The sequence below is a fragment of the Peromyscus maniculatus genome, chromosome 1 (assembly GCF_049852395.1).
Source record: "Peromyscus maniculatus bairdii isolate BWxNUB_F1_BW_parent chromosome 1, HU_Pman_BW_mat_3.1, whole genome shotgun sequence".
Taxonomy (NCBI): domain Eukaryota; kingdom Metazoa; phylum Chordata; class Mammalia; order Rodentia; family Cricetidae; genus Peromyscus; species Peromyscus maniculatus.
Window position 1 is genome coordinate 117,971,337 of NC_134852.1, and position 12,383 is coordinate 117,983,719.

Genomic DNA, 12,383 nt, shown 5'->3' on the forward strand with positions numbered 1-12,383 from the left:
CTAGAACTGACCTATCTGCCAGAATCTCACTATGTAGCCCAGGCTGCCCTCATGTGATCCTCCTTACTTAGCCTCCTAGCCTCCTGTGTGTTCATCTTTTAACACATTAAGCTCCTTCTTCTTCTACTGGCTGCTAGAATGGAGCCTGCACCATCAGCATTTCCTACTGTGTGCTATGAACTCTGTGGCAGGCATTTTTCTGAACTTAGGACTCTAACTTATCTTCTTACCATAACTTTTGGGTCAGTTAGTACAAATGGCTGCTGCAGTGGGTGACTATATATTATATTATAATATTATAATATTGTATTATACTGTGGCACTGGTTTGAATGAGCTTTGTTATCAACTCAGCTGGTAGCTACTATTCCCAGAAACCACCAAAAGTCTAGATGGAAGAGTAGCTGTGGAAGAACCACCTGTATGAGAACCACTTGCATAGGTTTCCTAGGTCTCTCACTGTCAGGGGTTAGAGTTCAGGCATGGCATCCGTGGTGCAAACATAGTGTGGGAGAGTAAGAGCTTCTGTTTAGGGATGGGGGTATGGGGCACACCTAGGGGAATCACAGCAAGATGCAGGAGCAAAGGCAGAGAGAATGAGGCAGGATCTGGGTATCATGAAAATTGGATATGGTGGTACATGCCTGTGATCCCAGTACGTGGGAGGCTAAGGAAGGATTGTTGTTATGAGTTCAAGGACAGCTTGGGCTACAAGGTGAGGTAAAGGCCAGACTGAGATACATGGTGAAACCCTGTCTCACACAAAACAAAAATGATGTTGCAAAGGGAACATAAAATTGTAGCAGTTACTGCAGGGGCAGACCATAAATAACTGAATACAGCACAGTGGCCATGGAGACTTGCTGGAGTCTTATGGTCAAATCTGCCCTTTAGCCCTTGGCCTTCTCTTATCCAACTAACTGTAGGACAAGTTGTGATTCTACGGCTGGACAGTGTCATTTATAAATAATGATGGTTTTGACCTTGAAATCTGACATGCATTGTCATTTGGGAGACTAGCTGCTTTCCTCTCTGTCTTCTGAAAATCCCCATTCATTTTGAGCCCTTCCACGGGAGAATGTGTCCTGCTCCTAAGAGTTGTCTCTTACCGGTTCAGAAAAATAAATGCTGGTTTAACCCACCTCTGGATGCTAGAGGAGAGTCTGCCATGGCAGTACCTGGATATTAACTACTCTAGCAACAGTAAACTGCCATCCACAAAGAAGCCATTGGTGATTGTGAAGGCCCTTTGTCTATGGCATGAAAGAGATTCTGTCACAGAGGATGAGATGGTGCAGGCTTGAGCTGGACTGGAAAGGCAGTGGTGTCACCAGGTGCCATGAGCCATCTCAACTATGCCTGGCACAGCTGTCTGGGAAGTGCCCCAGGCTCAGCCCACTACTGTCCCTTCCACAGAAACCCAGTGCTCTCTCTAGTGAGGCTCCAATTTACAAAATGCTTATTCCTCATGCTGTTCTCGGATGGGAGTGGCTCTGTCACTTGCCCATCACCTGGAATGAAGGGCAGAGGAGGTGCTTCTCCTCACGCACAGAGAGGTTGGAGAGCTTATTCTGGTAGCTGAAATGTGGGAGATAAGCTTCATGATAAGGTGGGCCCACCCTGGGCCTCTCTGACCTGCCCATTTGCACAATTGTGCTTTTCTCTGGTGACAAACACCTCCCTCAGGAATTGATCATTGACCAGCCCAGATTATCAGGATAACAACTTTCCCACTAAGCAGTGAGATCTAGTCTTTCAGACCAGCAACCCTCTGCATGGCTGCTTGTGGACCCCTGGTTTCAGCCTTTTATTTGGCATGGAGGAAGTGGTGGGCTGGGGGCCAGTTGTGTGCCATTCGGAGCTCCTACCTCACTCCCTCTCAAATCAGGTTAGGCAAACCCTGGAAAGTGACCGCTCCTGTGTCTGTCTGGCTCAGGAGTCTGTCGTGCTCGGCCGTTTTGCACCTCCTCTCTTTTCTTTTCTTGTTCCTAGTTACTTTACATCTACTGTTTTCCCTGTTTCACTCTTTGAGATCCTCTGGGTGTTACTTGTTTAGATTCCTGTCAAAATGGTGCCGTTGAAGCTTTCTGCTCTCAGCTGAGCACTGCTGAAATGTGGTGTAAGGCAATGCTCTCGTCATGGCTGGCTTTGGGGTGGACCTTGCAGTTGGTTTTCTCAGTTCTCCATTTAACTGTTTAGGATGCAGTGAATCTGCAGAAATCTAGCAGGAAACGTTGAGGATTCCAAGACTGTTGTCCCACTTTTTCCCACATATATGCTTGGCAAGTGGTGTTGACTCGAGTCTCCTTCCAGAGCAGACCCTTCATAGGCTGTGTCTCCAGCTGAACCAGACCCAGCATGCCCCCAGCCAATCAGGTCAAGCCCTGCTGGTTGGTTGGAAGCTCTTTTGAGGCCCTTCCAGCCAAGGGTGAGGTCATCAGGGGTGGTTTCACCATCTTCTAGGACACACCTTGTAGTGGCATGTAGTCTGGTCCTCTGGGCTGTCTTGAAATCAGGTTTCCTGTTTTGGGTTTGCACATAGCATTGCCGAAACTGTCCTTATAAATGACATACATTTGGAAATGGGCAGTGTTTTTGTTTCTAGGCCTTTAAGTGTGTTCTTTCCCCCGCTCCTCAGTCCCAGGTAAATCACCACACGGCTGCTAGTAATGAAACCTACCAGGAACGCCTGGCCCGGCTAGAAGGAGATAAAGAGTCCCTCATACTCCAGGTAAGTCCTCTTGCTCCATAGCTTCCCCAGGAAAGGGAGGCACAGGGGGAGTCCTCTGTTGGCAAGTGTTAGGTTCTGAATCCTTCATTTATCTTGTGCTTCCAAGCATCTCTCTTTGCACACTATAAACCCCTGTGGGCAGGCTGAGACTAGGTATTAGCAATGAGCAAACTGGGGCCAGTCATCTGGGAGCCTGTAAGTCTGCTGAGGGAGATGAGTGCATCCTTTGTCACTAGTAAAACTGAACCTTGAGTGACACAGGCCTCAGGCAGCATGCTAATGGAATCCGGTCCTTGAGTCTGAAGCTGGATCCAGATGGATCCACTTGGATGCCAGATCCCCTGCTCTGGTAGCATGGGCTAGGCCTTCGCTGGCTCTCTTACTCTGTTAGAGGAGCAGAGATTTGAAACTTCTCACAGAAAAAGGACACCAAAACAGCCTCTTGCTTTCAAAAGTCAGTGTTCCTTGGTTGGCCATCACATTGGGTGTTCTCCAGAGAGCCGCACTGCAGCAGGAGCTCTTTGCTGTGTTGTCCTCAAATGCACAGCTACATTTAGCAAGCAGGTATTCAGTGTCTGCTCTGCATCACATCCCAATTGATGGTTTAGAGAATGCAGAGATCAATGTTCTAATATCAGCTTCTTATAAAGCTTGAAGGGAGGTGAATATGTCTGGTGATGGAGGCTGGGGGTGCAGTCTTTAGAGTGTTTTCCTAGCATGCATGAAGCCCTTGGATTCCATCCCTGGTACATTGGCATTGTGCACACCTGTAATCCCTGTGTTTGGGAGGTGGAAACAGGAGGTCCAGAAATTTAAAGTTGGTTTGAGACCAGGCACATGAGACAGCCCCCCTCCCCCACCTGAACATAAAAATGACTGAACATAAAAATTGTGCTGAAATGGAGGAAGGATAGGAGGGGGAAGTGGGGTCTGGTGTTGGCCCCAAGGTGTAGCCCTTAGATTGGAGCACCAGAGATTGTGAATGAGATGGAGGTATGCTTATTTCTTTCTCACTTTACTTTATGTTTATATTTTATTTTAAAAACACGGGATTAATCAATTCCTTTAGAAACTGGAAATTCTGAGCATTTCAAGAAGCAGATTAGGTTAACTTCTTGTCCTTTGGTTATGTATCTCTCACCTCCTTTAAATAATTGAGCTCATGCCGAACATAGAATTTTATAGGCTAGTTTTATTATTTGTTTCCCCTTCTTTCCTTCTTCTTCCCTCCCTCCCTCCCTCCCTCCTGTCTTCCCTCCCTTCCTCTCTCTCTCTCTTTCTATCTTTCTTCCTTCCTTTCTTTCATGTTATTCTGCCTGCACATATGACTGTATGAGGGTGTCAGATCCTCTGGAACTGGAATTACAGACAGCTGTGAGCTGCCATGTGGATGCTGGGAATTGAACCTGGGTCTTCTTGAAAAATCAGTGCTCTTAAGCACTGAGCCATCTCTCCAGCTCCTTCATTGACTTTTTGAATAATTAAATCATTATAAAGTAATTGACTATCAGATTTGTCAGATACTGGTTTTAGATCCTGTAAGTGTAGCAGTGAATAAGACGGAGAGAGAGTGCACAAACCCAAACTAATACCTAAAATACTTCAGGTAGTGATAAGTACCATGGAGAAAAATAAATCCAGATAAGAGTGTGCAGACAAGAGCTCCCGGCAGGAGGGAGGGAATCACAGATACCTGGAGGAGTGCATTCCAGGCAAAGGAACTGGTCAGCCCAGCCCACCCACAGAGATGGAAGTATCCTTGGTGTGCAGACAGAACAGCAGGGGGCTGTTGTGGCTGGAGTCCCTGGGAAGAAGGGGTGGAAGCCCCCTTGAGGGGGTAGCAGGGGCCTGCTTTTATAGAACAGGTCCCTTGAAGGATGGACAGTTTGAAACTTCATCCCCAAAACATGATTCATGAAATGACAATCCAATTTAGAACTGTGTAGCACGCAGTATGAATTTGCAAACTTTTGAACCAGGTCCGTCCATGATTGAAACAACACATAGCTATTTTGAGGGGATTACAATTAATAAAGAAGTCCAGTGTAATAATGCCCCCTTTCACAGCCATTTCTGTTCTTACCAAATTCTTGACTAATCCCTGTTTAAATAATCCAAACACAATTGGGGAGCTGTTGCATAATAAAGGTGAAAGTTGACCCTCATGGTTTCTGTTCCACCAGGAGCTGTGGGCAACTTCTTGCTTCTGCCCTGTTCAGTAGTGGCCCGTGGAGCTGGTTCTGTGATTCTCATCAGGGCACAGCCTCTTGCAAAATCCACAGTGCGGTTGAGTCAGACTGAATGAGTTGGAGCCCTTGACCCAGAATAAAGTTTTCTGGGTCTATTTGTAGAAGAACAAGATTAGTTTCTGTTCCCTCCCAATACCCAAAATTATGTTTAATATAGGACTGAAAAGTATTTGTTCTTACGGAATGAAGATAGGATTCTGAAATCTTAGTGTCAGTTTCCTTACCTCCTGAGTCATAATAGAGTTGACCTGAAGCTCAGAAGACCCCTGTAGCTCTTTGTCTTTGGCCTCCTGTACAGGTGACCTATGACCTGGCCTACTCCACAAACCCCCACCAGCACATGGTCCCTAAGTGTAGTACAGCTTTATAAATTTTAATCCTTGTAGTGGCCAGCCACAAAACACCTTCCCAAAACAGAAACCCTGAAGTCTAGGAAGTACAATAATTCCCCCAGAGTCCCACTCTCTTGAAAGTATAGTTATTAGTTGAAAAGACTAATGCTGTTGATAGTATTCAGGAACAAGGATCAAAACCAAATAAAAACATGTGATTAGAGAGATGGCTCGGAGGTGAAGAGCTCTGGTGGTTCTTCCAGAGGACCTGGGTTTGATTCCCAGCACCCACATGGCAACTAACAACTCCAGTTCTGGGGTATCTGACACTCTTTTCTGTCCTCTGCAGGCACTGGACACACATGCATGCAGGCACACATGCAGACAAAACAACCATGCATATAAAATAGGGAATATTAACAGTAACACAAACACACTCACAAATGTGTTGTTTAAATGGGCCTAGTCATTGGAAGGAGCCCATCTTGACATTATTGAGATGTCAGCACACCCTGTATCAGCTTCAAGAATGTTTCAATCATTCACTCCTATTTGGGTCTAGAAGTACAATATATAAAGTTGACAGGCTCATTTAAATGTGTGCCTTTGAGAATAGGAACTTTCTAATTCATAAAATTCATCTAAACACTCATAAATGAACTTACATTAACTTCTTCATGCTTCATTAATCACTAGAATTGGAAATTAACTAAAATAACCTATATATAAAGGACCAAGAAGATTATGATTTACTATTCATTGATTCCTTCATTTTTGGAAGGTTACCCATTCTCTTTCGTCTTCCTGGATGGAACTGTCTCATAATAAATAAAACATAGAAAGGATCCTAGGGGTCATTTGGCTAATAGAGAAGCCTACCAAAACAGTTAGAGAGAGAGAGAGAGAGAGAGAGAGAGAGAGAGAGAGAGAGAGAGAGAGAGAGAGAGAGAGTATTAATTAAAGTGACTTGGTATAAATGAAGTTTTCTTAGTATTTCCATAGACAGTCTCAGGGTTCCTCAGGAAAAAAATGACTTCTTTCTGCCACGTGTGTGTAGTGTGGCTTTGGTGTTTATATGACTTAAGAGTCATGTTTTGGCCTGTAAAGCACAGAAACCTTTCCGGAGCCAAGTTTTGTCAGTGCTAATACATGCCCTTTACGTCCCACATTCCTTAATTACTTCCAAACACTCACTTGATAGGTGAGCAGTCCCCACACCCGTATGAGAGAGGTAGGTCATTGGTTGGTTTCCATAAAGGTTTGGATTGCTCTTCCCCATGAGGTGGCAGAGCCCTGGCAGGAGCTGAGATATGCATTGAAGTCGGGCTGCCCTATTAGAGGAATAGGGGCAGGAGTCCAGCTCAGAGGCAGCTCTCATGACTCTTGGGTAGGAACGTTCCTCTCAAGTCTGTCAAGAGCAGGAAATGTAACCAAGGCATTTAGGCAGTGGCCACGATTGCCTGGTAAGGTGAGATTCTAACTGGAACTGCCTTCCTCTGGGATCCTTCCTCAACTCACTCACCTAAAGAAAGGCCTTCAACAGTAGGTTGCTTTCACAGCTCACCCACCCCATAGTGGGGACTTCTCTGCCTGACACACAGTCCTCCACTATTGTTTATGTTCTGCAACAGGTGAGTGTCCTCACAGACCAAGTGGAAGCTCAAGGAGAGAAGATCCGGGACCTTGAAGTGTGTCTGGAAGGACACCAGGTGAAACTCAATGCTGCCGAAGAGATGCTTCAGCAGGTACGGGCAGGCGGAGTGGAGGGCTTTGGGCCTGAAGCAGCTCTGATGTTAATGCCCCTTTATGGGCTCCTACTTACTCTCCTATGATGCCTGGAGGTGGGGTTGGCTGTGCACTGTGCAATGTTTAGACAGCAGGTGAAACCAACCTGAACAGTGAGGGTGAAGTGGGGCGGGGCTGGCCGGTGGGAAATAACTTGCTGAGCTGGTTAGACAGAGTCCCAGGAACACTTTCTCTCTGCTGGCCATGTCATATCATTTTATCATAGAAGCTGTCATCTGCCAAGGGGTGGCATCTGGGGTTGTAGAAAGTCAACGTGTCAGCTTATTTTTTGCCCCTTTCCCCACCCTCACTCTAGTCATTCCCTCTGTAGTTTCTTTTGATTAAAAACTATGACATAAATACCACCTTACTGTAATTTAGTAGATATCAAAAAGGAAAGCAATAGTTAGTTGCCTCCTTGCTTTGTAAACAGAGTCCTTTTGGTAGTTCCAGTGTGTGTACACATGATTTGCAAAGCTGTGGTCCCACAGAGGGATCGTCTAGTCCTTAGGGTTTGTATGTTTAAATATGGTGTGGTGGCTCTTTTCCATTTGGAAAAATGTAACAGTGAAGCCATCACTACTAAGAATTACACTTATTGTAAGTCAAAATATTAGAATTGACCTAACCATCCTTCTTCCACAAATAATTGTATCATATGTAAAAAATGAGTTGGGGCTATTACAAAGGGGTCCTGAATTGTCATGAAAAATCTTTAAGGTCTGCTGAGCACACCGTTAGACTTTTGATTCAATCCAGTCATAGATTTCCTTTGCTTAAAATTATCCTTGCACTGGCTATTTTGAAAATTCAAGAGTGCAGGAAGCTTCTATGTGTGTGTGCTTTGTAGAGTCTCATCCTCTGTTCAGAGAACAAAAGCTGTTCCCTTAAAATGAGTGGATTTACTTAAATGACTGATTATAATCCTTTCCTTAGAGCTCCACTTTTTTTTTCTATTAAACTGTCAAGACCAGCCTATAAACAGTCTTTGCATTCTACTGTGGATCTTAGAATAAATGTCATAGTTTCAGGGTGTCTTAGTTTTGCTTGGGTTCATTTGAAGAAGTTAAGGGAAGAAAGGGTAAATCAGTATCTTGATGGACATGTCTTTATAAATACTAGTTACCAGGTGATAGTGCATGCTGTTAATCCAGCATTCAGGAGGCAGAGGCAGAGGTAGGTGGATATCTGAGTTCAAGGCCAGCCTGGTATACAGAGGGAGTTCCAAGACAGCCAGGGCTACACAGAGAAACCCTGTCTCAAAGAACAAAACAAAACACTAGTTGCAGCAGTGTGGAGGTTATAATTAATTTGCTATCTTCTCACTCCTGATTAATAAATTACACAGTTCAGTTTTCTTTTGTTTAGATTACATACCATTTTTCTTACTTATAATTTTTCCTGAGAAATTATGACTAGCAACAACAGGTCTTTTTTAGAAGAAAAAAATGAATCTATCTTTTGACTACCTAGGAAAGAAAATAGTCTGATGGGGGAAAAAATCTTGCATGAAACACACACAGGTTGCCTGAGGTGTGGTTTTGATGGGGGAGGGTAAGGAAGGAAGATGATAGACAATTGTAAACAGTTCAAAAAGAGACCATGGAAAGCAGAACATGAAAGTGAATAAATGAGAAAATGTCAGAGGGATGACATTTCAGGAAGGTGGCACCTGGCTGGAAGCCACAGTTTCAGAGGTTAGAGAATGGCTACATTGTAGTGCTGGAGTTGAGTGTTTGACTGTGCTGTCTTCTGAACTGCTTTACTTCCCTCTACTATGGCAGTGTTTCTGTCTGTGGAGGAGTCTGATAGAGAGGGCCAGCACTGCCTAGGCAGAGGTTGGCTTATCTGTCTGTCAGCATTATCACAAAGAAAGCATTTTGGACTTTTTTAAAATCTTAGATTGATAGCTTTGGTATCCCATTTATTCTAATTCTTTGCCATGTGCTGTGAGTGAGGTATCAAGCATCGGTTTGTTACATAGTAAATGTGATGTCACCCATCAGCTTCTACAGTTTAGAATAAGGGTGGCTCAGCATTTGTCACTTCTAGAATTTGACCAAGTTCTGTGTCTATAACTTTCAGTATGGCTTCTCAATCTTTTCAGGGTAGCATTTCATAAAGGTTACAAGTTCAAATTATGGGACACATTTGAACCTCAGCTCCCATTAGATGTTTGTTGGATTTGGTGATTCCAGCTCTAGATCTTCAGTTCAGTGCTGCTGCTGTTGTGGAATCTGCTCGATGCTGTTTGTGAGGACCCTTGGTTCTTGCACCACAGTGCTGATTCAATGCTGTTTATAGCCAGGAATATGTATATGTCCTATGAGCTGGGGGCAGGTAGAGACTTGCCTAGTTTGGCTGAGATATCCTTGGCTGCAGGGCTCTTGGCTTCTGGTGGTTGGAACAAGAATGACTCATGGCCTAGAGGCAGAGAATGGACACAATTGCTTCTTTCTGCTAGCCTGGGAGACCATTCTTGTCCTGCCAGACCTGGCCCATTGCTCTGGATGAGATCTTTCCCTGTCTCCAGTAGGGCCTTCTATTTGCCTGGTACCCATTATTTCCCCAAAATGTGCTGGTCCAGATAACACTGCACACTGATACATCTTATCTAAAGGTACTGTTATTGAGTGCTAGTTTACTGCCTTTGTGGACTCAGTAATGCAAGATAGTCTAGTTTGTTGCTGTTCTCCCCCTCCCAGGTAAAAATTAAAGATTTAAAGATATCTTAAAATTTTAACAACTCATTTCCATTTTGAAATGTCCTGTGTGAACTACAGAGTAAGTTACTATAGGTCATGCCTGGCCTGGAGATCTCTAGCCTACACTGTATGCTCTAGACTGTCTCCCACCCACGGGCTGGAATAGCACTGGGAGACTCTCCCACTTACTTAATTACTTAGTTAAGATACCATGACAAAGGTAATTTATAAAAGAAAGAGTTTATTGGAGGGGTTCATATTTCCACAGGGTTAGAGTCTATGATCATCATGGCTGGGAACAAATAATAGCAGGTAGGCAGACATAATGCTGGAGCAATAGCTTACATCCTGTTCCACAGACTCGAGGCAAGAGAGAGATAACTAGGGAATGGTGTGGGCTTTGGAAACCTCAAAACCCATCCCCAGTGGTACACCTCTAACAAGATCACATCTCCTAATCCTCCCCAAACAGTTCAAACAGCTGGGGACCAAACATTCAAACATATGTGCCTGTGAGGGCCATTCTCTTAATCCATGACATAGACTTAAGAAAACCCAGATGCAATATGCATAGCCCAAAACTAGTGCTTTGTTAAGTTCCAGCAATCCCACTGAGATGTCTTTTCTCATAGCTGGTGTACCAGTGTCAGACTTCTTCCAGGAGTCCAGGAGGCAGAGATTAGCTTCTCACCCATCTCATGAGGCAGGCCTCCTCTGACTTCCCCAGACTAGTCCAGCCCAGCCCCTGCTCATCACTGATCTCCTACCTGTTGCAATTAAACATGAACTCGTCCAGTCTCCAGGAGAAAATACAAAGACCTCTCCTGGTAGTAGAAAAACCAGAAGTATACAGAACCAACACAGGGGCAGGTCCACCTAGACGGCAACATGCTTGAAGATACCTTGGGAAGGAAAGGAGGATGCAAATTGTCCCGAGTTTGTGAAGGCACTACCCTGCTCTGAGAAATAGGAAACAACATCAGTGTATTTCAAGCCTCCAGCCTAAACTATAGAACCCCAGGGTTTATGTGAAGCCAACTGAGGTGTGGAGTGACTGGGAGTCAGGGAGCCTGGATGTTGATCTGGGAAGGTCAATAAATCTGTTCTTATTTCTTTGAATTTATTGTTATTATTATTAGTGATGCATAGTAGTGTACGTACAAGTGAGACTGAGAGTTCAGAGACTCAGTCAGTGGGAAATGAGGCTTGAATGGAGCCAGAGTTGGTTTGGAAATCTCTTTTCTGCAGTGTTCCTCATGATCCTAGCTCCATGGCAAGGCCAGAGCCAGTGACTTCAAAGGGCAAAGTGGCAGGGTTTTGCTTTCTTGTCTTTCCCCAGCCCATTCTTTCATTCTGGTTTCAGATTGCCAGGCTGGCTGCAGTCCCCTGTTAGTAATTCCCTGGGTCATGTTCCACTCTTAAAGATGGAGGTAATTGCTTCAAGATGTGGTCCTCCAAGGAGAGAATGAGTTGAAAGGCAGATTTCTTTTTTATCAGCTCCAGTCAGGACCTGAGCCTTGGGAAAAAGGAAATGGCCATTTGCTCTGAGATGTAAACTTTCTTTCATCTCTGAGAAAGGAGATGTTCTTGTGCTTCTGGAAGAAGTTAGTGGTGGCGGTGAAAAGAGAGGAGCAAGTGATAATTTTGTTCATTCTTCTTTTTAAAGTGTCCTTACCCAGTTTCACAGTCCTTCACACTAAGTGAAATAAGCTGTCCATGCCCCTCCCTCCTCCTTGCCCCCTGTCATTTAAATTGCAGGCAGCCTTGCAGTAGTTAGGAGCAGGAGGCGCAGTGCTGCTTGGGAAGCTTCCTTCCCTTACCCTCAGCCTACTGCCCCCCTGCTGCTGCCTCCCTGCATCCATCACGGTAGCTGCAGGACTCTAAGCATTGCCCAGTGGGGTCCTACCCTGTAGGTCAGGAAGCCTGGGCAGCTTCAGACAGGCAGTTTGCATCCAGAGCTGACTCCAGTGCTGGGAGTGACAGCTAGCAGTGACACAGCAACGTTTTTCCTTAGAGAAGACAGAATAAAGGCAGCCAGCCAGCAAAGGAGAGGAGAGAGCAAAGTGAATGGTTAGGGGCATATGGTAAAGGGAAGATGAGGTGACAGACAGGAACTTATGCTGAATCAATGCTATGGAGTCTGTAAAAGCCTAGAAATATAAGTTGCAGCTGAAGTTTAGACACTGGATCCTAGAAGTAAGGCTGTGCCCCTTACTTAGGCGAAGGCAGCAAGCAGGCTGCAGGCAGACAGACATCTTGTTGAGGAGTGCGAAGAAGAGGAGCAAGGGGGGAGGGGTAGAGGGAGGGTTCTCTCTCACACATATATGTATATGTAATGATGTATATGTATGTATTACACACACAGCACACATTTACTTATGCAGAGACAGGACCTATGAGTTTCTGGTAACTTTAAAGGCAAGGGAGTTCAGAGGGGAGGCTTCTTTAGAATGTCAGAAATTTGATCATGCTTATAGCCCAAGGAATGAGAGCTGATGGTGAGGATGAGATTAAATGCCGGTCAGAGTGCATGATTGATGGTCCTATCCCAGACTAGCGCAGAGCTTGGTGGGAGCTCCTTC

The 12,383-nt window shown here is 44.9% G+C and overlaps 1 protein-coding gene across 1 annotated transcript in view; it reads left to right on the top strand.

Moving 5' to 3' along the window:
* Positions 1–12,383, top strand: part of Ppfibp2 (PPFIB scaffold protein 2) — a 153,902-nt gene that overhangs the window by 86,352 nt on the left and 55,167 nt on the right. The window contains 2 exon segments of the mRNA XM_076549819.1: positions 2,638–2,730; positions 6,943–7,056. Coding sequence (XP_076405934.1) covers positions 2,638–2,730; positions 6,943–7,056 — 207 coding nt within the window.